Genomic DNA, 26,186 nt, shown 5'->3' with positions numbered 1-26,186 from the left:
GCCCCCAGGCAGGCCTGGCCTCAGCCCCCCTGCCCTGTTCTCCACCTCTCCTCTCATTTTCCTCAGTGACACACACACAGTTGTGGCACCTCCAGGAAGACACATGAAGAATTCCTCCAGGAAGAATCATGGCATCTCCAAGCTGGAAGGCACCTCAGGGGTATCTGGTCCATACTGGCCGCACCTGGACAGCTGGACGAGGGACCACACAGTCTGACCCTGAGGCCTCTGCTGGACAGATGGAGCTGTAGAGGCATTTTTTGCACTTGCCCCTGCTCCCAGTTCTGCCTTTCTGAGCAAGCAGCCTGAGTCCAAAAAGCTCATCAGAAGGGAGCATCCTAGAACGCTATGCTTCCCTCACAGAGCGTGGCAAGGCCTTCGTACTGGGGAGAGAAGGGCAACGAGAACAAAAGGAGACAAAGACTAAACGGAAGTGTGACGCCCACCTAAGCAGCTGCCGTGGCCCTTGGTGATCCCCAGTGAGGGTGTTCCTGAAGGCGGCCAGCTGGAGGAGGCCCCACATACAAACCTGCATGGCCTAAAATCTCCCTTTTCATCAACAATTTGTCTTTACCCACTCACTTGTTAGACTAAACAGCCAGGCCAAATGGCTGAGAAATATTAAACAGTGAAATGAGAGGCAATCTGTTCAGGGGAGAGACTCCCCTCCTGGGGTGCAAGCTCCCTGAGGCCAGAGGCCGGGCTCGGGCTGTCTTGGTGTTCCAGCCCCACCTCGGCCAGCCTGGCTGCTGAGCCAGGCCTCGGCCTCGTGTCAGTCCGAGGCCCAGAGCCGGCCGGCCTCGCGTCAGAGGCCCAGAGCCGGCCGGCCTCGCGTCAGTCCAAGGCCTGCCTGGAGTCAGCGCCCTCCACACCAGGGGACAGAATCTCCTGGCTGGGTCACCATCACAGGTCTAGCACCCACCAAGCCCAGCTCAACGTACCAGTCCTGACTGTTGATGGCATCTCCATAGCCTGGCGTGTCAACCACCGTCAGCCGGAGTTTCACTCCTCGCTCCTCAATTTCCACTGTTGAAGCCTCAATCTCAACTGTTCTCTCAATTTTCTCTGGGAGAAAAAATGGACATTTCACAGTGTAGACGCCCTCGCTCTCCAGCAGGAGAAGCCCCCGAGGTGGGACCCGCTCCCCAGAGCCTCGGCAGCATGGGCTTGGGGGGCGTCTGGGCCAGCTGCCAGCCATCCAACGATGAGCCCCTGGAGTGAGTCCTCCAGCGCCATGCCGGGGCTGCCCGGGCTCTGCAGTGGGAGTGCCCCTCTGGAGGCTGGAGGCACTCTGCACAGGTAAAACACCCCAGGAGCTAAGGTTCCCCTTTAAAGCATGCTGCCTATGTAAACTCACACCCATCCTTCGATGTATGTGCTATTATTACCCCCAAAAACAGATGAAGAGACTGAAGCCTGGAGAGGGGAATACTGGCCCAAGGTCACCAACTAGGAAGTGTCTGAGGCAGCATTTGAACTCAGATCTTCCTGACTCCAGGATCCGCACCACCCAGGGCCCACAGTACAGAACACATTGACCTTCTCCTTAAGTGGCACACGGATTCTAAGGACGAGAGGTGACAAATCAGGGGCCAAGTGGGAGAAATGACCAGTGCTGCTACCTGCTCCAGGCAGCCAATGAGCCACTCCCCACACACACACCCTTCTGGTCCAACCCACAGCCTGGTCCTAGCCAGAGAAAGGGGGCCAGGCCGCAGGGGGAACTCAGGACACACCAGCCCCACCCCCGACCACAGCAAACTCAAGAGCAGAGGGTATGCAGGCAGCTAGGTGATGCAGTGGGGCCCTGGGTCAGGAGGATCTGATCTCAAACCCAGCCTCAGACACTTACTCGGGGTGTGAGCCTGGATAAGTCACTTAACCCCAACTGAGAGGGAAGGGCTACCTGCAGCCGTGCACATCCCCAAGGGGCTCCCTCCCACCACCCAGGGACCAGGCCTTTGCCTGAGGCTGAGCTGATCCCCAGAACATCTCTCTCTCTTTCTCTCTCTCGCACGTGTGCGCACACACATGCACATACACACATACACACACACACGTGTGCACACACATATACCCACACGCACACGGTTCAGGCAAGGCCCTTGGCCTGACAACCGGCCCCACCACTGGAGCCCTGGGCTGGGCTCGGACTCATTCTGCTCTCCCAAGCCTTCGTGCCCACTGGCCTGACTCAACACACACACCCGTGTCCCACATACCTGCAGCTCCAGGAATGTATCGCTCTGGATAAAGATCAGTCAAAAAGAGGCTGTTAATCAAGGTGGATTTTCCTAAGCCAGATTCACCTAGAAGTAAAGCCAGCAGTTCAGCATGCTGCTCTCTTCAGTATGCCCAGCACCCGCCCCAAGCTCCAGGCAGGAATGCAGGACCCCCCATGGAGGGCTGCCTCCACAGCTCTGAGGGACAGCTCTGACTGTGGCCCTAGCCGGACATTGCACCCAGATGCTTGGTGTAACTGATCGTACAGGCAGCCTCCAAAGGCCTGGGCCATGGGGGCGCCTCGTTCCAGGACACCAGAAGCCCCATCACTCACGTGCACCTTCACCGTGGGCTTTGAAGTCTCCTCTGCCCTGGCAGGAAATCAAACCTAAGCTTTGATTCCTTTTCATAAACCATCTTAAACACAACTGGCAACATGACTTCCTCTGATTCAGCACAAGGTACAAACAGACCACAGCCCTCAGAGGTCGTGGCACCATCACGCGGCCCCCTCCAGAACAGCCCACCTGCCTGAAGCCCCCTCCTCCCCCAGAACACAGAGCTCGTTGCCCCTGACTCGGCCCCCTCAGCCCTGGGACCTGCTGCATGCTGGGGCCTTTTCCTTCTATTGAGCTGAAGTGGGGGGGGGGGCCCACGAAGCCTCCGGATTCTCAGATTCTCAGCCAAGAGCTTTCCTCCCAGCCTCTCCTCTCTGCACTAAGCACCCCAAGATCCCCTGATTAATCCTTGTGAGATGTTTTCCTGTAGGTGGTTTGTTTCTCAAACAAACAGACCAGAATTCCAGTGTCCACAGGCCTGTCATTCTCTGAGCCCTGGGGCTGAGCTCAACCCTTAATTCTAACCAACAAACCACAGTCTGAAGTATGTCTGGAATCCACCTTGGGAGCCCATGCAGGACACAGGGAGGAAAAACAGTCCCGTTACTCCTGGAGACACGCCTCCTCCTGAAAAAATCAAAACCAATATTGCCTCCTTTGATCCCCAATCTTGTTTATCAGAACTGCTGACGGTCTATTTTCGACTGTGTCTACAAAGCAAACCCTCTCAAACAAATAGGATGAGCAGTTGTGCCCCCTCCCCAAGGCGATTCAGAAGCAGGTGGTGCAGTGAGAAGACAGTCCCCAAGGAAGAGGCCTTCCATGTAGAAGGCCCCGGAGTCTGGCCCAGGCAGCCCTGCAGAGGAGCTATCCAACGGTGCCTCTCCTCACTCAGTCCTCACAGGTGTAGACGGCACAGACTCGCCCGCATCTGGGTCTCCACGTGCCCCTCTCCTCACTCTGCATCCTCACCGGCGTAGACGGCACAGACTCGCCTGCGTCTGGGTCTCCAGAGATGCCCCCTCTCTCCCTCAGGGAGCAAGCCCTGGACCAAGATCTGCTGAAGGAGAGGCTGCCAAGAGAGATCCAGAGATGCCTGGTCTCGGTTCAGTATGATGGAGTCTCCTGAGGGCATCCTTCTGAACAGGACCATGACGTCTGTCTCTCTGCAGGGGTGACTTCTACTGCACTGTGACCAGAAGACACAAACTGCTGGACTCCCCCTTCAGCTCCCACCATCATGCCCAAGCAGCATGGCCAGTGGGTGTGGTGGAGAGCAGGGCACTCAGAGGAGGTCTCCACGAGGCCAAGGCCAGGACCTTCTTGTGCCTTTCTGTGCACCCGCATTCCTTAGCACGAGGCCTTGCACACAGTCAGTGCTTACCAAACATTTATTGACCAGGAGAACTGTAGGTCTGTATTGATGATGTCTGTGAGTTGCTGGGCCTTCCCACGAGGAAAAAGGATTCCACATACTGGTATGTCAGAGCAGTCTTTCACATTATCACCATTCCCATTTCCTCCGGGACCCAATCTTGGTGGCCAGGTGGCACAGTGGGTAGGGTACTGGGCTTAGAGACAAGAAGACTGCGTTTAAAGGCCCACAGTGCAGGAGCGTCAGAGTTTCTGGAAACAAGGGTCCGAATGGGTATGAATTCAGACAAAAGACACATTTCCGACTTGACTCATCCCAAAGGCTGGCTCCGCTTTGGAGCAGGAGAGATCCCGGCCCCGCCAGACTTTCTCGATGTCCTGTGGCTGTGGACAGCACCCTCCCGCAGGGACCACAACTCTGACTTGGGAAGTTTTACAAGTTTAAACACCTCACCACGACCTTCCTTTGGACCTCTCCTATAACTCGGTAAAATGCAAGAACCGCTGCATCGGAGGTAAACAAAGTCACGATGCCAAGGGGGCGAGAGAGCCGGACATCCACCAGGTCAGTGGGTCAGAGTTCAGAGAGGCCTCCCTTCCAACTCCAGACCCAGGATCCTGCATCTCAAGAGTCACGGGAGCTGACTGAAGGGGATGCTGGTGCGTCCTGCTCCTCACAATGAGCAGAGAGGGACCAAGCACAAGAACCCTTCGACTATAAAGTCATCCCAAGGCGCTGACAGGCCGCTCCTTCAAGAAACACAAAATGCACGAGAACTAAAAATACTCACAAGCAGGACAAGGACAGGATTCCTGCTGGTCTGGAGGGCAAGAGCCCCAGGCTTCAGTCCAGGCCCTGCCATCCACCCCTGGGACACAAGGGGGGTGGGGGAATCAAATGAGGTCATGGGAACACCCAACAGGCTCCCCCAGCCCCAGGGTGAAGGGGCAATCTGGAATGAGGAGGAGAGCTCTTTAACACTCTCTGATCCAGAGAACCCACTGCTAGCCGGGAGACACGCCAAGCACACCGACATCCCTACAGCCGCACTGCCTGGTGCCCCTCACCGGGAAGCAGCTCGACAGGCCGCGCCGCAGGAATGGGATGGGTGGGATCCTGCTGGGAGCACTATGAGCAGAACTGGGAACCACCATGACACAAATGCAAAAAGGAAAGTCTCAGCGACGGAGCTTGGCCCCGGAGAGACACGACAACACGTCGCTCTCACTCTTTGGGAGGAGCCCGGGAGCCAGAAAGTGCCATGGGAGCGGAGTTCTCTCCCCCTTGGACGGTGAGCTCCTGGAGGGCGATGACCTTAAGGCTGGCCTTCCTTGGCAGGCCCAGAGCTTGGCACACAGCAGGCACTTTTTAAATGTGTGGTGGTGATGACGATGGCATATTGGTTAATTCCGATGAACTATTTTTTGCATTTTTTTTCTTTGTCATAAGATATGACTGCATGAAGGAGGGAATATTTGGAAATGAATATTTGAAGAAGGAATATTTGGAAATGAGGATGATATAAAAACAAAAGATCAATAGAAAATTCAAAAATACACATATAATAAAGTGAAATAAAGTCTCGATTTCTGCAGCAGAAAGACAAGGGGGGTGGGAAGGCTGCTCCACCCCAGCTGCTCCCCAGTTTCCCAGGCTGCGTGGCAGATCAGACTGTCTGCCAGGATCTCAGCACAGCTTCGAAATGATTCTTCCGTCCTCCACAGACATGGCGAACCAGCAGAGTGCCATAACACTCCCTGCCTGGCAACACTTTGGGAGACTCCACCTTACCACTTACTGTTTAGCGCCACACGGTAGGAAAACCTGCCTCAGAAATCAGAGATGACCGACGTGCAAGGTCTAGCTTGGTTTCCACTCTGAAGACTCATCTCCGGCCCCAGCTTAGGACCACACTATACCAATCCCCCGGACCTACTGGCCTCAATACTTCAGTTCTTACTGTCCTGACTAACCAGCTCACCACATTCAAGTCTTCACCTCCGTCCTACAGAAATCCCGTGGCTCCCATCAGCTGGACACAGGGCTCTCCTAGGGCCCAACTCTGCCTTCAGCCTCCCATGGCCCAACACACAGTCCAAATGGGGATGATGGGGAGACGCTGGACTCCCTGAGGTGCTTAGTGCTTCCAGGCCTCTCGCCTCCCCTCTGGCTCCTCTCCAACACCTTCTCTGTGCCACCCGACTAAACTTCCTGCTGCACCTCTGCAGTCACAGGCACTCTCTGCCAAAAGCCCTGTCATACCTCCTAAAGTATCCATGCCTGGCCCTGGCATTCAAGGCCTTCCTCAACTGACCTGCTATCTACCCTGCAGCCCTTACCTCGTACTAGTCCCCTTCACATCTCTGGGACTGCAGCCAAGTTGGGTCCCTCTCTCCATCCCCCGTGCTCGTCTGTCCCTATCCCGTCTCCCTACTTCTGCTCATACCATTCCTTCACACCTGGAATGAACGCCACCACCCCTGCTCCCGCCTCACAACCCCATGTCCAGCTGCTGAAATCCCTACCTCCTTCAATCAAGGCTCCCCTCAGATGCCACCTCCTCCATCTTAAACCTCCCACACCACTTTGTCCTGGACCTGTCCAAGACAGTCCGCCTCCCCCCACCCCCAAGAGATCTACTCCCTTCCACAGTAAGCCAGGCCGGCTCTGACACCCAACAGCCAGCCCTGAGAGAGGTGTGTCCACAGGGCCTCTCCCCGCAGAAGAGCTGCTGGGGTTAATACTGGGCAGCCAAATCACCTCCACCCACCACGAAGCACAAGGGGAGAACCTCAGTGGAGACCAAAGTCAGAGGACACCCAGGATCCCATATGAATGCCCCTGCGGGCTCCTCACCACTCGGCCCCTCCCCACCTCTTTAGTCTGTTTACACATTAATGCCCTGTCCACACTCTCCAATCCAGCCATCCCAGAAAACTTGCTGCTCCTCCCGTCTCCACGCCTTTGCACTGGCTGCCCTACATGCACATATTCCCCCCCTCACATCCCCCCAGCTGCCATCACACTCCTTCCCCAAATCCTCTGTATTCATGGTGCCCAGAGTCTCTACAGAATTCTACAAGTGCCTGTGGTCCCCCCATTCAAAGGAGAGCTTCCTGAGGGCAGACTTTGGTTCACTTTTGCCCCTACACCTCAGCTTCTCTGTCCTGTCACTGCAGGCACCCTGATACCATCAGGTCTTGGGGTAAGTTTCGTTCTAATTAGAACTGAACCTAACTTGGTACTGAAAGCAGAAGGCCCCTGGAGTCATAATAAGGAGAGAGGCTCACCAACCACCATGAGGGTGAACTCAAAACCCTTCTTGACAGATTTCCTGTGCACCTGGTTCGGCAGATTAGCAAAGCCCACGTAGCCCGCGGTCTCAGAAGGAAGCTGGAAAAGAGGACTCTGAATTACTTATATGGAAACAACGTACCCAGTACACGGAGATCAGTGCAACGGGGATGCCCCAATGCACCCAAGGACGTTGGTCCTAAGGACATTCGTTCCATGTGCTGTGTGAGTGGGCCCCACCAAGTCAAACCCACGCTCCTCAGACCAGGCGAGGCACGTCGGGGGGAGGCACAAGCTCCAGCCCAGGGCTGTGCCAATACTCACCTCATGCCCATGCTCCCCTGCCAGTCTTCCCAAGGCTATCCCCCCACTGTCACCTCAATTTCCAACCCCAGCACTCCCTGTTCCATTCACCAAGCATGACTCATTCCATAACCACATGGACATGGGCAGAAAAGCCAGCGGTAAAACAGAAAATTAGGGGGCATGTGGATTTCAGTCACGTAATGTTCAAAATCTGTACTGTATAGCAGGGCATCATGGAAGGGAGCCAGGGAGCCAGCAGGTGTGGGTACAACATTCCAGCTAAGGGAGGGCTGGCTGTGGCAGTGAGCAGCAAGAAGCACACTGCCTCCCCCTCCCCCAGCTCAGAGTGCCAGGCCTGCAGGGTCCTCAGGGGAGAGCCAGGTGTCTGCAATCACAAAGAGATGGAAGAGGATGAGAAGGAGAGGGTAAGAATAGGGGGCAGGGAAAGGACTATCCAGGACTCCTCCCAGGAAATAAATTCATCAACTCTCCACAGCAATCTCAGGGTCCACCTGAAAAAAAGGAAGTTGTGAGATCTATAGTTACAAGACTTCCTTGTACAGGATGCCCATCAAATGGGGAATGGCTGAACAAGCTGTGGTCTATGAACGTAAGGGAACACTGCTGTGCTATAAGAAATGAGGAGCAGGCAGACTTCAGAGAAACCTGGAAAGCCTCAGATGAACTGATGCTGAGGGAGGGGAGCAGAACCAGGAGGGCCCTGTACACAGGAACAGTCCCTGACTCTGATGGACTTGGCCCTTCTCAGCAAGGCAAGGACCAGAACAACTCCAAAGGACCCGTGATGGGAAATGCCGCCACATCCAGAGAAAGACCTATGGAGACTGTTTTCTTTATTGTTTTGTTTTCTTTTGGTTTTTTCTTTCTCTTGGCTCCTCCCATTTGTTCTAATTCTTCTATACAACATGACTAATATGAAAATATGTTCAATAGGAATGCACATGTAGAGCCTTTATCAGACTGCATGCTGTGTTGGGGAGGAGGGGAGGAGGGGGGGAGGGGGAGAAAATGGAAAATTTAAAACTTATGGAAGTAAATATTTAAAACTAAAAATAAATTAACTAAATTTTTAAAAACCTGGAAAGGCTTCCATGAGCTGATGCAATGTGGAATGTACTGTGTACAATACTGTGGGCTGATCAGCTGTGAATGACTTGGCTATTCTCAGTGATACAGTTATCCAAGACAACTCTAAAGGACTTAGGATGGAAAACGCCATCCATCCCCAGAGAAAAGAACTCATGGTGTCTGAATACAGATTGAAGCAGTTTTTTTACTTTATTTTTCTTGAATTTTTTTTGGTCTATGTTTTCTTTCACATGATTAATATGGAAATATATTTTCAATGACCATACATGTATAACCTACAACGAAGTACTTGCCTTCTCAATGAGATGGGTGGGGAGAGAGAAGAGAATTTGGAACTCAAAATTTTAAAAACGGATGTTAAAAATTGTTTTTACATGTAATTGGGGAAAAATAAAATACTAAATAAATTTTTAAAAATAAAAAAAGGAAAAAAAGACTTCCTCGTATACTCCATGAGAGATAGGAGGGCATCATGGACAGAGGAAAGCCTGGAAGTCAGGAGCCCTCAGTGAGACTGGACTGCTGCTCCCACCCAGTGAGCTGCCCTGGGCTAAGTCCCCAAGCCTCCTGGGGCCACAACCTCCAGATCCTGGGCAAAATGAAGGTGATTCGAAGAGAGAAGATATGACCTGAGCTGCCCTTTGTCCACAAGGACAAGTGCAGGAGAATTTAAAGGCATCATAGATCTGCAGCTGGATTAACCCTCCAAATAAAAACTGCATGGCTCACAAAGCAAGGGCCTCTCTAAAAGCTTGTTCAAATGATAAGCCACAGTCCACTATGCCTGTCTAACGGGTTCAACCTTGATTCAAGGGTCACGTAGCACTTCTGTCACACTAACCCTCAGAGGGAGGGAAGGCAAAGAATTTCTTCATTTCATGGATGAGGAGACAGACTGTGAGAAAAGGTCAAGGACTTGCTCATAATCACTTTGCCCGTGTCAGAGCCGGAATTTGAACACAGATCTTCTGACATGAGTCCCATTATTCTGTACTGCTTCCTACAATTCAGACCTCTCCAGGAAGAGCTCTCACACCTGGTGAATACTCTCAGAAACAACAGCCACCGGGAGCTTCTGGACTGAAAGCAAAGAGCTGGATGCTCTATTATTAAAAAAAAAAAGCCAACAGGTGTGTGGAAACAGCCATGTAATTAATTCATAAAAAAGACAAGTTTCCTTCATTCTCTTTGGGGAATGTCTATAAGATCCTTTATCTCAAGAAAGGTTTTTTCCTAATCTTTCCAACTTAACAATCTAGAACAGCTCTACCGACTGGAGGAAAAAGCCGCCTGCATTTCTCTGCTGAATCTCTATCATTCCAATAACACGCACCATAAAGTTCTAAGGTTTGTTATTAGAGTCCCTGCAGCTGCGCGGACTGGTTCAGACCAGGCTCTGTCTCTGCAGTGACAGGATGCACTTTTCCAACATTTAAGCACAAAACAAGGACTTTACCTTTTTATCTCCTGACTGGGACATGGTGAGTCACGCTGAGCTCTGGCCTCTGGAAGACAAAAATCATGCATCACCTTCAGGCTCCTTCCCAGACGTTTGGTGCAATGACCTCAAGCAACATCCAGGAGAATCCACCAGAGAGCAAAAACTTACCTTTCTTCCCAGCATCATTTACTATTATCACCCAAGAGAATCTTTCCCCTAGCAAGACCAACAATTGGGGGGGGGGGGGGGGGGGGAAACAAGGTTCAACTGTTCTGTTTCCTAGATCACTGGAACATCTGCTTGCCCAAAGCAGTCGACATCGGGAACCACCAATGGGCCTCCCCTTTCTCATAAATCCAAATCACAACAAATGGATACTATACGTTAGAGGATCAGGAAAAAGGCCCATCTCTGCCCCCCCCCCAAAAAAAACCCAAACTACAAAAGAGGGCCAGGAAATTAAAAAGGAAGAACATCTGGAAGCTGGGGGTTTTTGACAATTCAGCTACGGGCCAGCCAAGGGAGGAAATGCCTTCTTTAGGACACCTGTGCCTGTGTCCTACAGAGGCTTTCCTGCTCCTTTGTCCCAGGCCCTCTCTATTCTCCATCAGCCTCGATATAAACAATCCATACAATTAAGCACCCAAGAACTACCAGGCACGAAGAGAGCGTTGCTGGAGTGAACAGAGGATATTCAGGCTCAAGCCTGGAAATTCAAAATAAAACATTCCCAGCACTAGGCAATCTCCTGAGCACCTCCTGTGCTCAAAAGAACATTTGTTCTGGCAGACAGGTCTGAGGACTAGTCTGACAATTTAACCAGTTTGGGGAATGAACTCCCAGATATGGAAGTCCCCTCTGCCAAGCCAGAGGCATGGCTCAGTGCCCCCAGCTGCCACCCCGGTGCCCAACTCTAGGAGAACCAGGCTGCAGACAGGCACTCAGGGACCTCTGTGGGCCACATGCTGGCTGATTTTTAAAACGTAACCTTACATGCTTTATTGTATTTGTTATCATTTTGTTATTTATATTTATCATTTTGTTAAATAGCTCCCAATAGCATTTTAATAGGGTTCTGGCAGCACACGGGATCATTCCTGGCCATCTGAGCTGTGGGTCTAAGCCCTCTGGCCCAGAACTCCCCAAGATCCGCTGGATCTTCCCCAGGGCACACCCAGTAACTCTGGCAGCTCCCCCAGGCTCTGGCCTGGGCCCTCTCCTCTTCTCCCCTTAGACTCCTTCATTAATGCTGCTCCTGAGAAAGAACTGATGGGATCTGAACCTGAAGGCAGACTGAAGCAGACTATGTTTTTACCTCCTTTCATTTGCTCTTTTGGTTTGGGTTTTCTTCTACAAAATGACTAATATGGAGATGTCTGACATGACTGCACACGTATAGCAGATTGCCTACCATCTCAGGGACGGGCAAGCAAGCAGAGGAAGGGAAGGACAGAATCGGGAACTCAAAACTTTTCAAACGAAGCTGCACGCTAGGCTGCTTTACTGGGGATCTCATCAGCTCCCATGGCTTCAATTCCCACCTCCATGTTGATGATTCTCAGACCCACTTGTCTCACCCCAAACTCTCCTAAAACTCCAGCTCCTGGCTCCAGCTGCCTCTCAGACATCTCAGACTGGATGTCCTGTAGGGAACTGAAACTCAAAGTTCAAAATTGACCTTGTTCTCTTTCCTCCAGACCCTCTCCTCTTCCAAATCTCCCTATCACTGCCAAGGGTTCCAGCATGCTCCTGGTTCCCCAGGCTCACACCCCCCCCCCATCTGATCAGTGGGCAGGTCTTATCTATTTTACCTTCCCAAAATCTCTCCAATATGCCCATCCTCTCCTCTGCCCCAGCCCCCACCCTGGTGCAGGCTCCCCTCCCCTCCCCTCCTGCCTGGATGCAGCAATGGCTGCAGAGGGAGGGGGTTGGCTGCCTTACATCTCTCCTCACTCCAGCCTATCCTCCACTCACCTGTCAAAGTAATATTTCACACACAAACCGCATCTGATAAACTCCAACGGCACTCTGTCACCTCCAGGATCAAACATGAAACCCCATTTGTCTCTCAAAGCCCTCTCTTTCTACCTTTCCAGGCTTCTCCAGCCCACATGGTCCCCTCTCCCCAGCTCTGGACTGAGCTTCACTGGCTCCCCCCCTACCCCAAGAATGCCCCTCCTCCTCATGTCTGTCTCCTGGGCCCCAGTTTCCTGCTCAAAGTCTTAGCTGACACCCCACGTTCTCCAAAGCCCTTCCAAGGCCTTCCTGATCTCAGTGACTAACTCCAACCTGCCCATTTCTATCTGTACCTCATCTCCCCCATTAGACTGCGAACATCCTTGGGAGCAGGGTCTGGTTTTTGCCATTCTTTGTAACCCCGGAGTCTGGCACAGGGCCTGGTACAGATTGGGCAGTTAATAAATGCTGGATAACTGACCGATTTCCATTTAATTCACCAAATGTGAATCAAGACCATTTATTATGCATAACAATGACAAACGGCTAGCATTTATATAGTACTTTAAGGTTTGTTTGCAAAGCACTTCCTATGTGCTGCCTCTAAGAGAACAGGGTTGTTATTATACCCATTTTACAGATGAGGAAATAGACCGAGATTAAGGGACTTGTCCAGGATCATGTAGCTAGTAAGTATCTGAGGCCAGATTTGAACTCAGGTCCTCCTAACGCCATGCACCATGTACCCACTGGTCCACCGTGCTAGCCTCTGGGGACACAGAGAAACAATTAGGAAAAAGGGATTTGGTACTTAGAGAGACAGCATCTGCCTCCCAGAGTGTGGAGTCTCCGCTTACAAAGAGGGAACATGCCAATAAAAAGCCTTTGTCTCCATCCCCACAGCCCCTGTACCACCTACCTGCTAAAACACTGTTTCAAGGAATCCCCACAAAGGGAAAGTGGCAACATCAGCCATTCCCCATGGAAACCATGAATTTCTAAAACCATTCCTCAACCCCATCGGGCTTAAACACACATAAGGATAGGGGGCCAGATGTGGGTCCTCCTCCACCCGGGACCCCAGTGGCCTCAACCACAGTCCTGTGCTAACTGGAGCAAGCCCTACCTACCACATCCAACACACCGGCAGCAACGGCACCAGGCTGCCGGGCAGAAGGAGGGCTGGTTAAAAGGAAGATGGGAACATCATGGCAGACCAAAGGCTGCCAAAAGGACACAGCGGAAGTGACTCCAGAGGACCTGGTAACAAAACTGGCGAGCAGAGGCCCTCCCAAAAGCGGGAACTGAAGGCCAAGTGCCTACCAGTGACCCCAGCCCAGCACCAGCAGCAGCTTTCTGCCACACCAGGACAACAAGGGAGAGACTTCTGTTACTGCTCTGGAAGCTGCTAGCTAGGAAAAGGGCCATGGCGGAGCAGGGGCAGGAACCCGGGTCCTTGGACCCAGAACCTGGGCTCCTGCCACCATCTAGGCCTCCTTGGCCTCTCCAAGTAATGCATTTCCCCTCTGGAACACCTCTCAACAGGAAGCTTTGGGGTTCTGGTCTGAATGCTAGGCTGAATTCCTGCAACTTTCCTCCAATGTGATTGAGCAGAACAAATCTAGCCTCCTTCACACTTGTTGCTGAGGCCTGCTCTCGCTAGAGGTGGGGTCCCTCCCACCTCCCACACCCCCACAGTCCTGGATCCTGAAGAACCTTGGAGACCCTCCTCTCCACTCAAGTCCCATTCTGTCCACACCCAACACAAATTCCCTCCACAACATCCCCGACACTGGCCCCACCAGAGGAGGGAAGACTGGACAAAGGAAAGGGAAGCAAGATCTCAGACCTCATTCCGCCATGTCTAAGAAGCACGTGCCTAGAGCTGGCCCCTTCTCACCTCCAAGCACAAGGCCTCACATGCACTCGGTGTTTTATGACTATTTGTTAAATGTCTGCGGGCCTTTCTGAGCTTCATGCCTGTGCCTCCTCAATGACCAACAACGCTTTCTTAAAGCCATCTCCAGACTTCTGTTGGTTCCTTGCCAGCCCAGCTGAAGGAAGGGGAAACAAGAGAGAAGGGTTCAGGAGGCAGGGGTGAGGAGAGCGGCCCAGAGGTCAGCTCTTCAATACACAATGGGCTCCCCAATAACTCAGAGATATCAAGTTTCTGAGCAGCCATTAGCTTAATGCATCAGGGCTCAATGGGCACCCCAGCCTTTCTAGCCTGTGCCAGGCTCTCCAGGAGAGGATGCCAGACCCACCCACTGGATTCACCCCAGCTTAACAAGGCACCTGTGTATAACTTTGAAAATCTCCCAAGGCAAGTATGAGGGAAGTTAAGGAGATGGGCAGACAAGAAGGGGCCATCACTTCCAGTGTCTGCCCTTCCAAGCCGAGGATGTTAGCTGCAAGAGACTGCAGATGACCAAAAGGTAAAGCCCTGGAGGTGTGCCAAGCAGTGAGTCTAGAAGAGACTTCCTAAGCCACACTCCTGCTGGCTGCCCATCCCAACAGGCCAAACACCAAGTGGTGGGAAAGTAAGAGGGTAGGGAAGGGAATGCCTGCTTTGAGGCTGGGGGGAGGGTGGCAATCATTCCTATGCCCAGTCCCTGTCAGTGGCATGAGACTTCTCATAATAAGGAAAGGGATGAGCACAGGCCTCCCACCGGGCCTCGGCCAACAGCAAATCAAATCTTTCTGTAATTAATCATGTCCCTGGGGCTCGGCCCAGGGTGAATCACTTAAATCGACTAAGTACTAAGAGATCTTCTCATGACAAATATCCTAGGGATGTGTTACTCATTGTCAAAGCAGAGCTCAATCAAAAAAAATTAATGGTCATTCGTGGAGACATCACGAAGGGGTGGAGAGAGCTGGCCTCCAAAGCCAGCAGGCCTGGGCTCCATCTCCATCGCAGAGGCTTTCTACTTGTATGACCCTGGGCAAGCCACTTCTCTTCAGTTTCTTCATCTGTAAATGGCAGGGGGATGGACTCAGACCTCTCTAGGGTCCTTCCTTCAGAATGAACCTTTGATCCTGTGACTGAGCACAAAGGAACTGATGCAGCACTGTGGCTGACCCAGGAAGGGGCCCAAACCTCAGAAGACACACAGATACACAAACGGCATTTATGAAGAAAACACGACGTGCTGGGGATAGAAGTACAAGGAAGCAGAACTTGTCTCTGCTCTCAAGAACACAAAACGTAAAGGGGAGCTGGGAAGCGGGGCAAGGCTGGAGGGGAGGAGTGGGGATGGCAGAGAGGGCACCGAGCTGGGCTGGGAGGGAAGGGGGCCTGGCCAGTTCAGAGGCCTGGCCATATGGGCAAGGTCAGACGATGCACACCTACTGAAAGCCCGGCACTTGCTTGGGCCTCTCTTAGCCCTTGCCCTGAGCTATTCTCACCTAATGGTGGTTTCACAGCCGTCTCTGGACTTGTGTCTTATTTTCTATTAGACCCTGTGTTCTCTGAGGGTGAGGGCCTTAGTATTCCCTTCAGGGCTCAGTTACTTTCTACCTTTGGACCCCAGCACCTTGAAGAGGTCACACAAGTGATTAAGAAATACTAGCTGACTTGAAAGGGCTGAGATTCCACCAGTTCAGCATTTATCAGACACCAAGGCTCAAGACACCCACGTCAGGCTTCTAACAGCTAAGATGTTAGACCCTAGAATGAATTGCAATAAGTCCCTGTGGCATCAACAAAATTCTTGGAGGGCAAAAGGAATAAAGAATAGCATTTCTGTGAGATACCTCACAGAATAAGAGTAAGGATTCACGTTCATTTTTGAGGAACCCCAGGGAAACCATATGCACTGACTTGAAAATTCAAAACTGAACAAGTTGGGAAGGAAAACAAAAAAACCACAAGGAAATATATGTGCATCCATGCAGAGAGGAGGAGCTGACTGTATACAGGTGTCAAAAGGGCACAGGGGCCAAAACTACTCGCCAGGTATTACACACTTCGACTAAGCCTTGTTTTCCTACATAATTGGTTTCACAAAGTTCCGGATTTAAAAACTCCAGGAACGTATTTCTAAGGAATTACCTCACAATTTCAGGTGGTAAAGTTATTTGGCTCCCTGCCTACGTTCTCATTACACATTGTCACACCCTTCCCGACGTGAAACAATCACGAAGAAATTCACCTCATTCCATGACCCAGTTGGCTGAACTAGACATCACATAACCTTTTCAGACCAGAAGCATCCCTCGCTGGGGTTTGTATCAGTCCCCTGCAAAGCCCAACTCAAAGAGAGAGTTGGTTGGTAGGAAAGATAATGAGAGTCCCCTCTTGACCAAAGCCCCTGGCAGTGTACCACCACATTCACCACCCTCACTTCAATGGAAAACAAAACAGCAGCTGCATGCCAGTGTTAAATACACACTAAAGGGAGGAGAGCCAATGGGATAAAGAAAAATGTCTCCAAAACTTATCAGGTGAGAACATTTGGTGAAGAGGCGGGTGACTTCACTGGTGTAGAAATGCCTTCCACCCGTGCAGAGCTGGAGCTCTGTCCATAGTTCATAGTCTTAGAAAGCTGTCCAGGGCTCGGAGTGACCACCTGACTCACACGAGGTCACCTCACTACTATGGGCAAGGCGGAGCTCCAACCCTGGTGGGCCCAACTCCAAAATCAGCCCTCCATCCCCCACGCTCCACTGCCTCAATAAAATAACGAAAAAAAAAAATCAAATATCCCTGAAATGTCCAAGAAAGAGTTTAGAGTATTCATTCGAGGCCTCAACCAATATTTATTAGACACCTCCTGTATATGGAACATTCCATTGGGAAAGTCACAAAATTTAGATAAGGCGTACCTCCTGCCCTCGTGAAGCTTACAGTCTAGCAGACAGTGATCATTCTAATATGAAATGTGTCAATACGCCATGGTCAGTGCACTAAGGGCGAGATGTGAGGTGAATAGGGTAAAGCTTCTGACTGGGGGAGGAGAGTGGGCAGGCAGTCACACTCACAGGATCAGCTCCAGCTGACGGCGCGGCTGAGGGCAAACACAAGAGTGGCACTCTCCACTTCCAGGCGCCCCCAGCCCCATGGGTTCTGCTGCTTCCTCCACCCTCATAGCTCCCAACCCCTCTAACCCCTGGTGGGCCCTTGTCATGAGTCCATGTGACCAACAGCCTCATCACATGCTGGTCAACCTTCCAAGCTTGGCTAAGGGGGGGGGGGGGGGCGCAAGGTGACCACCCACTGCCAGGCGCAGGAAGACCTGCACTCCACAGGCCCAGCCTTCGAAGTCACTTCCACAACAACATGGTACTTCAAAGTAGGGCACATGTCGGAGGCCAAAGGTATTCTCCGTACGTTCTATGTACCCACCAGTCCAACATGCAGTGTTTTCCCTTCAGCTGGTACCACACGTGCTAAACTGCTACAGTCCCTCCTCTCCTGGGAATCTTATCTTCCATCATCATGGAATTGGCCTCTCGAGAAGCAAAGCCCAACGCTAATTACAGCTTCCACTTACGCAAACACAAAGGCCGCAGCTTGCCATAATATCATCCTCTATTCTGAACTAGTTCATCCAATAAATTAGGGAGGAAGGAACCTGGATCATTTCCTTCAGGATATAAGAAGTAAACTTCTCAGAGCCAGTGTGGGATTTTCCTAATGTCAACTACAACAAATCACAACCGATTATGGGAAATGTATGAGGATTGCTCCAACATAAAGCATTTCAAGGAAAGAAAGAGTGGGAGAGGGAAGGAGAACAATCTAAATTTTTGAAAAGCATTCCGAAAGATGACTGTCTCTGCCAATTCTCAGCAGTCAGAGGCTTTAGAATAATGAGGGTAATCAAGGTATAGAGTTTTACAATTCAGAAAATACAATCTTCACAACAATCCTGGGAGATGATGCGCACATTATCAGGACCAACTTACAGGAAAGAAAACTGAGGCCTAGAAAAGGAATGTGTCCAAGTTCACATAGCTAACTGGCATTCATACAAAGAATATTCTGTATCTGGTTAGGCAAAGTATCTGGCACAGCCGGCTAAAGCAAGCCAAGGGAGCTAAACCTGCAGAGGTGAGGGCCTATGTAACAGTGGGGATACCATCAGATGTGCTGGTGGGTTGGAGAATAATAACCGTCCCCAGACAGCACAACCTCAGGGTCAGTCAGTCACTCCTCCAACCAAAGGTGCTGAGCACTCCTTCTGCATGGGACCCTAGGCAAGGCCAGGCGGGGAATTCAAACGAAAGAAAAGCCTGGGCCCTCAATAGCTGAGCCTGTCAGGCATCCACATAACTAATACAGACCAAATGAGATGGGAATGGAAAAGACACAGAAGGCTTTGGGGAAACGAGAAGTTCTGTCTGCCGACAGTCCCTTAGCCGCCCACGGCTTTACTCAGACCTGCCAAGAACCTGGATGTCTCTCTGGACAAGCCATTCCTCCTTTCCCCAAGCAGGTCAGTGGAGTCACAGGACTCAGCTGGAGAGGAACCAGGGCCTGATCACTGCTGACTCTGCTTGTTCACACACCGTGACCCGGACCCCAGGCACAGGCTGAGCACACCAAAAGGTCTGCTAAGTTAAGAGGAAGAACAAGGGAGCTGACGTGGTCTGGCATCCCAATTCAATGCCCTGCCTGGCACAGATTCCCGCATGTTACAGCCACTGAACGACTAGCTGACATTTATTATCTAACCCTTTAAGCGGCCTCAGGACTCTCATGCTCCCACTTAATTGCAATGCTAATCACAAGCTAATCATTCTCAGCAAAGAGAGGCCATGACCAGGAGTGTGAGCACATGTCCCAGGACTCCAGGAGCCCGGGGTCTGGAATGTTCGTGCAGTGCGTCCGCCATTTTTTCCTTTTATGACGACCACATGAAGTAGATTGACAAAGTACTTTAGGGACACGGCTCAAATATCCAATGAATCTGGACATTCGCTGATTACGGGGCCTGGGGGCCTCCTTCCACGTCACCAGAACATACTGTGCACTCTGGCCATCCCCCATCAGTCCTTCCTCTGCCAAGGGGACCGACCGCCCATCTTCTTCCAGTCCTACGGTTCCATGATGTCTTTACTCCCAGTCTTGCTGGAAAATGTGCTTCCTTGGACAAGGCCCCTCAAAGTGAAGAAATGCTTCATTCCACATTTTTGTGGCTGCCTACATGGAAGTGATGCCTGTGCCCCTGCTGTTCACCCTTTTAGTCTGGCCCCATCCCACCTTTCCAGGCTGATCACATCTACTCACAGACTACAGATCACCACACACCCTCTAGGATCCAGTCAAACTGTCGTCTTCTCTGTATTCCCCTACCCAACATTCCATTTCCCCCCTCCCCCCCCACTCCAGCCCTGCCTAGCAGGCTCTCCCCTTCACCTTCACCACAGAAGCCCTAGCTCCCTTCCAGACTCACCTCAAGCACTGCCCCCTACAACAAGTCTTTCCTGATCTCTCAGGGTGCCACTGCTAGGGCCCATCCAAAAACAGCCCTGTGCTTATTTCATATGGTCATATATGCTTTTCCCCACAAAGGGATGAAAGCTTGTGGAAGGCTGGCATTATCTCACCCCGGAGCCTCACCCAGGGCCTGGCACATGACAGACATTTATCAACCACTTCCTGACAGAGGGAGACAAAGCCCTCGTTGGAAATCGAGGGAACAAAGGAATAAAGGGCCTTGTGCATGATTACAGAACAAGGGCTGGGGCAGCTTCTCTGAACAGCCGGTACAGCTGGGGAACAGAGGTGTGGGAGCCTGAGACCTCGGAAGATCCTGCCTGCATGAGCCAGATCACGCTATGTGACCTCTGTGGGGGCATCACTCTGGGATGCCTCCAGCTCCAAAACTCTGCATCCAAGGCTTGTGTCCTTTCTAAAACATCCTCCTGCCCCTCCCAGAATGAAGCCAAATGCTGGGCACAGTGCAAGGGGCACAAACGTGTATGAATGAATGAATGAAGCATCCCACCCACTCTCTGATGGGGGAAGACAACACATGGGGAAGGTTTCAGGGCAGGTCAGGTGGAAAGGCCCCAGGGTTCATGGGCCAGGCCTCTTTTGGAGCAGGCTTTCCACTATCAAAGTCCTATCTGTTACTGATGCTGACCCATGTGATGGTGCCAAGAACGAGGGCACAGAGCATAAAGCACTGGGTCTAGGGTCAGAAAGACCTGAGGGCAAAACCTGCCCCGGACACTTCCTAGCTGAGTGCCCTGAGCATGCAGGAGGACTTCCCAGGGTAATGGCTGAGGGCACTGGGCTCGAAGGAGTGCTATGCCCAAGGCTCTCGGCTCCGGGTCCTGGGTCCCGGGTGGTGTCTTCATCATTGCTGGAGGGGAGACAGTGGTCAGGCTAGGAGGCAGAGGGGAGGCAAAGGGCTTGAAGTGCCGGGCCCAAGCTGCCTCTCGCTCAGGTGCCTTGCTGTTTCAGCCTCCTCACCTGTACAGCAAAGGGATACCAAGTTCCCGGATCTGCATTGTTGAAAGCAGGTGGTAACACTCACAGTTTAACCTATTTCTGCTAAGACCCATTCCCACCCAAATTCCTGCCACGCCAGGATCCTGAAGGTAGGTGGGCAAAGAGGAGGAGTTCCTAGACAGAAGCTCCTATCTCTGGAAGTCCATGGAAACGAAGGTCCAGTTCAGAAGTTGCACAGAGAAGGGCCAGGTGGGTTCCAAACTGTGGCTTCTTGTCCAGGAAAAGCCCAGGGCCACAGTCTCAGAGGCTCCCTCCTGACCAAGAATTTCTCCCTCCAGCCTCAGACTGAAAATTACCAGTAAGGAAGATCTGTTACCTCCCCCAGCAATCCTCTCCCCTCTGACCACCTCCGATGGCAAGGCAGTTTTTCCTCAAATTCAGCCTCTTTGCAACTTCTGCCTCGGACTCCTAACTCTGTCCTCGCCCAAGACAACCAAGTCTAGCAGAAGTCTTTCGAGGATGTGAAGCCACCTGCATCCCCCCCAACACCTCTTCTCCAGGAGAAAGCTCCCCAGTTTCTTCTCCTGATCCTTCTAGCGCATGAACTTGAGGTGAAACATCTCGGATGCTGCCTGGGATTCAGTCTTTCCTAAATCGTGGAGCTCCATGCCAGCCAGGACACAGGGGGTACTCTGCTCCCCCCAGGCTGTCTATCATCACAGGGTGTGACAGAGGGGTGGTGATCTCACCGAGGGAGCTGTGTGGTCCCTCCAGTGATGTCCCCTTTGTTTCCTCTCAACACTGTGAAGACACCAATGGCACACACATTTGCTGTTCAGTTCTCCCTCAGTCACGTGGCAGCCAGCTCCCCTTTTTCCATCCCTACACTTGTGGGATGGCGTCCTTCCCACAACTTCATCCAACGGACACTGCCGGCCCTCAGCTGCGCAGGTCAGCAGTCTCCACACTCTCCTCCCTTCCTCGCCCTCCCTCACTCACCTCGAATGTCTAATCTGTCAACTGCTAGCATTTCCCAGGAGGCGATGAATTCCCTGCCATCGGGATCTGTTGCACTGTCTTCTATCCCCAGCACCCAGCATAGAAGAGGGCCTGGCCCAGAGAAAGAACATGCATTCATCCATTCCATAAACATTTATTAAGCACCTGCTATGTGCCAGGCCCTGTACTGAGAGCTGGGGATACAAAAAGACACAAAGCCAGTTCCCGCTCTCAAGGAGCCTACAGTCTGATGGGGAAAACAACAAGCAAACAAATACACACAAAACAACCCAGGATGAAACACGCAAAATCTGCTTCCACAACATCTCTGCCACACACGCCCCCTCACCTCTGGTCTCCTGCCTGCTTCCCAGCTTCTAGCCACCAGTGACTCTCCTGAAGGCATGCGTGGCCACGTGGCCGTGATGTACAAAGTTCCACAGCCCCTCTCACTCCACGATTCAGCAGCTGAAGCTCCTCCCCCTTCAGCCTCACCTCCTTCTCCAGACCTGTCCAGTTAAACCTCATCCATGCCTCTCCAGATTCCATCTGCAGGCCTGTGCCCCGGTGGTCCCCCTGCCTGGCATGCTCTTCCTTCTCCCCATTATCTCAACCCTTCAGGAAAACAATTTGGAACATCTTGAAACCGCGCGTGCCCTTTGATCCGGCGATATCCCTCCTAGGCCTGTATCCCAAAGAGATCCAAAAAAAGGGAAAAGAATTTATTTGTACAAAAATATTTACAGCAGCTCTTTTTGTGGTGTCAAAGAATTGGAAAGCGAGGGGATGCCCATCAATTGGGGAATGGCTGAACAAGTTGTGATATATGAAAGTAATGGAATACTATCGTGCTGTAAGAAATGACAAACTCCAGAAAAACCTGGGAAGACTTACATGAACTGATACAAAGTAAAGTGAGCAGAACCAGGAGAACATTATACGCAACATGCACAATGATCCACTGTGAATGACTTAACTACTCTCAGTAACACAAGGACAATTCCAAAGTACTCAAGATGAAAAATGCTATCTACCTAGAAAGAAAGAACTGAAAGAATCTGAAAGCAGACTGAAACATTATTATTCATTTTTACGAGGGGTGGGGGGATGTTGGTCTGTGTTTTCTCTTATAACATGACTAATATGCAAATGTTTTGCATAATCACACATATATAACCTATACTGAATTGCTCATTGTCTCAGGGATGGGCAAGAGAAGGGAAGGAGGTAAAGAATTTGGAACTCAAAATTTTTTAAAATGAATGTTTAAAACTGCTTTTACAAGTAATTGCAAAAAAAAAAAATTTTATATTTTTAAGTAGGGATTTAGAAAAGTAACAAATTTCTCCAAAGAAGAAACTTTTTCATTAATTCAAATCGCCCCGCCCTGAAGAACCACGTGGCCAGCTAGGGAAAAATGAGCCAATGTGACCACTGAGCAGCTCACTACCAGTGATATTCAAGGACTTCAAGACTGTGGGTCAAGTGTCCCAACTTTCTAAAAAGGGAGAACAACCTGCCAGTGAGCCCGAGACTCCTGGGAAAGTCCACGAGCAGATGGCTGGCTGACAACTAGGAAGGGAGCAGGTGATTACAAGAAGCAGCTGGCCTCCTCGAACACAGATTCTCTCCATTTCCTTTCTTGAGAGCGATGGGAATGTGTGGCTAGAGTTCATCTAACCAGGCTTAGACTTTGGTCTTTTTTTTCTGCTTTGCCCCAGAGGGTAAATGGAAAGCGGGGAAAATTTAGAGATGTCAGAAAAGCTTCCTAAGGAGGGAAAGCCATGGAGAAGTTGGCTGAGCCAGCCCAAGGTGATGGGCACCCCCACACACCCATCCATGCCAGGCCAGACGCCCCCTTGTCCAGGATTTTAATCCAGGAAGGATCTGCCCAATGGCCTGGAGCTTCCTTCCTACCCCACTTCTGGGAGGTGGCATTGCAAGAATGAGATTTCAGCAATTAGAACTCGGAAAGGGGAACCAAAGGGTTACAACCCCATGTGACCCTGGGCAAGTCACTTCACCCTGTCTGCCTTAGTTTCCTCATCTGCAAAATGAGCTGGAGAAGGAAACCACAAGCTGCTCCAGTAACCTTGCTAAGAAAACTCCAACAAACAACAGGCTCAGGAACTTTTTTTTAAACTTGTGCAAGGCCGAGTTTACGGAGATCACAAAAGCTTGCCCCTACATGTCTTGGTGACTAACAACCTTGATACTAGCTTACTCAGAGCCTCTGTGACTTTCTTTTAAAATGTTACCAACAATCTTTTGTTTTTCCATCACCTTTATTTCCCCATATTCCCCTCCCTCTTCCCTTCTAACAAGGATCAGAAACAAGGGGGAGAAAGGAGTCCAGCACAACTAATCCACAATCGGCCAAGCCTGGCGTGTTCCGCACCCACAGCCCCCAACGTCTGCAGAGAAGGGAGGGGGGCCAACTCTCCTCATTCTTCTTTGGGCCAAGCTTGGTCATTGTTACTATGTTTCCTTTCTTTCTTTTTTAATACACATTCCACCTATGTTCTAGTCATCCTGGTTCTGCTTGCTTCACTGTATCTCAGTTTATAGAAGTCTTCTCACGTTTCTCTGAATTCTTCATATTTTTTGTTTCTTAGGGCACAGAAAAATGTGCTCACATTTATGGGTCACATTTGGCTGGGTGACCAGGGCTGGGGAACCTGTGGCCTCGAGGCCACATGTGTCCCTCTAGGTCCTCAAGTGCAGCCCTTTGAATCCAAACTTCTCAGAACAAAACCCCTTCATAAAAGGTTTTGTTGTGTGAAACTTGGACTTGGTCACAAGGCCGAACCCCAGGACCTAGAAGGGCATATGTGGCCCCAAGGACACAAACTCTCCACCCCTTTAAACTCCCTAGCTGATGGACATTTGTCTGGTTACCAATTCTTAGAAACTACAAAAAGTGCTGGTATAAATATTTTTGTCTTTATTAGACTTTTTTTCCTTCTTTAGCTTTAGGTATATTTCTAGCAGTGGAATCTATGGATCAAACAATACAGATATTTAGGCATGTTCTTAAAAATATATATCCACCAGGGGCGGCCAGGTGGCACAGAGAGAAAGAGCACCGGCCCCAGTGTTGGGATGACCTGGGATCGAATCCAGGCTCAGATACTCAGCACCACACCCAGAAATAACTGGCCATGTAACCTTGAGCAAGTTACTTAACCCCGATTGCTTAAAAAAAAAATATATATATATATATATATATCCACCTAGAGCATCTAGGCTCCTGAGTGAACAGAATGCCCACTGGCCTGGAATCAGGAAGGCTCCAGTTCAGATGTGACCTCAGACACCACTGGCTATGTGACCCTGGGTGACTCACCCAACCTCTACTTGCCTCAGATTCCTCCTCTGTAAAATGGGGCCAACAATGGCACCCACCTCCTAGGGCTGCTGAGGTCCCGACAAGATATTTGCAAAGCACTCGGCACCGTGTCTGGCACACAGTAAGGCTATATAAATACCAGTTTTTCATTTTCGTTATTTCCAAATTTCCAGAATGGCTGGGCCAGCTCTAGTTCCAGCTGTAATCCTCGACCTGTCTGTCCTTCACGATTCCTCCGCCAGTAACTCTTCCCATCTCTGGTCACCTCTGCCAAGTCGCTGGGCAGGAGGCTAAACCTCTGAGCTGCTTCATTTCGGCTGCTTTTCACACATTTAGAACAAGCCTTCATGTAGCTGCTAAGAGTTGGCAGGTTCTCCTTTACAAATCCCTTTGGCTGTGGGCACCTTAGCATTCCAACTGGCCTTTGCAGTGAAAGGCAAGTACTTTCTCCCCCTTGTTTCTATTCCTTGTAAAAAAAGGAAGAGGGAGGGGAATACGGGGAAATAAAGGTGATGGAAAAAAGTACTTTGGATAGAACTGAGAGCTATTTTAACGTTTCTTTCATCCTCTCCATCATCTTAACATTCAACCTAAAAATCTGCTTTCCCAAATTCCTCCCTCCCGCCTGGGAACACTGCACATGTCCTTAGACTAGGTGGGTATGTTGGGGATTGTTACTAGCTGGGCTTTTCTCTCCTCTTTTTTTATTCTTTGTGGCAGGTACAGTACGAGTCTCTGCATAGAGCACTCGGCCAGGAGTCAGGAAGACCTGAGTTTAAGTCCTGCTCAGTCACTGCCTAGCTGTGTGACCCTGGGCAAGTCACTTCACCCTATTTGCCTCAATTTCCTCCTCTGTAAAATGAGCTGGAGAAAGAAATAGCGAACCACTCCAGGATCTTTGCTGAGAAAACCCCCAGTGGGGTCCTGGAGAGTCTGAAACAAGTTAACACTAACAGCAGCATGAGTCTGAGAAAGGCGGGAAGAATGTGTTTGGAAAGGATGGTGCTGATGGAAAAGAAAGGCTGTCAACAAAATGTTTTCCAAAAGAAACTGGATCTTAAAAGTGGGCGAGTGTGGATCTGGGTGTGGTCCGGCCCATCTGCAGAGCTGGGAAATGGAGACAACAGCTAAGACGCACAAAGGGCCGGGACCTGGAAGGAAGGTGAGACTGCACTATCTCCTCCAAATCAAGCCAGGCCAGGCATTGTGCAGGAGCCCCGGCGCCTAGGCTTTCCTTCAGCCTGCGCCAGCACCGCTCACCCAACACTTAGTAAGCACTGGTTGTGTGCAGAGCCGTGAGCCAGCGGGGCTCAGAAGTGTGGGTCAGCTGCGGTCCCTCCTGGGGCCCGAGAACTGCAGGGGGGGAGAGCGGGAGGAAGCCTGTCAGGGGA

General features: G+C 51.0%; 1 protein-coding gene across 4 annotated transcripts in view; it reads right to left on the bottom strand.

Moving 5' to 3' along the window:
• Nucleotides 1-26,186, bottom strand: part of LOC138171377 (septin-2) — a 66,964-nt gene that overhangs the window by 39,252 nt on the left and 1,526 nt on the right. For 2 of the 4 annotated variants that reach the window (XM_069100826.1, XM_069100827.1), the window contains exons 2-5: nt 10,103-10,151; nt 7,227-7,329; nt 2,223-2,309; nt 942-1,065 (exon numbers count right to left, since the gene is read on the bottom strand). In XM_069100826.1, the coding sequence (XP_068956927.1) occupies nt 942-1,065; nt 2,223-2,309; nt 7,227-7,329; nt 10,103-10,126 (338 nt within the window). In that variant the 5' untranslated portion in view covers nt 10,127-10,151. Of the gene's footprint in view, nt 1-941; nt 1,066-2,222; nt 2,311-5,081; nt 5,106-7,226; nt 7,330-10,102; nt 10,152-13,943; nt 14,064-26,186 lie in introns of those variants that run through there. The other 2 variants (XM_069100828.1, XM_069100829.1) reach the window with 2 other exon arrangements.

Source organism: Petaurus breviceps, unplaced genomic scaffold, assembly GCF_028583685.1.
Source record: "Petaurus breviceps papuanus isolate PSGF00001 unplaced genomic scaffold, PetGlider_PUasm1.0 428, whole genome shotgun sequence".
NCBI classification, from domain to species: Eukaryota; Metazoa; Chordata; class Mammalia; order Diprotodontia; family Petauridae; genus Petaurus; species Petaurus breviceps.
This window is presented reverse-complemented; position numbering and strand designations above follow the sequence as displayed.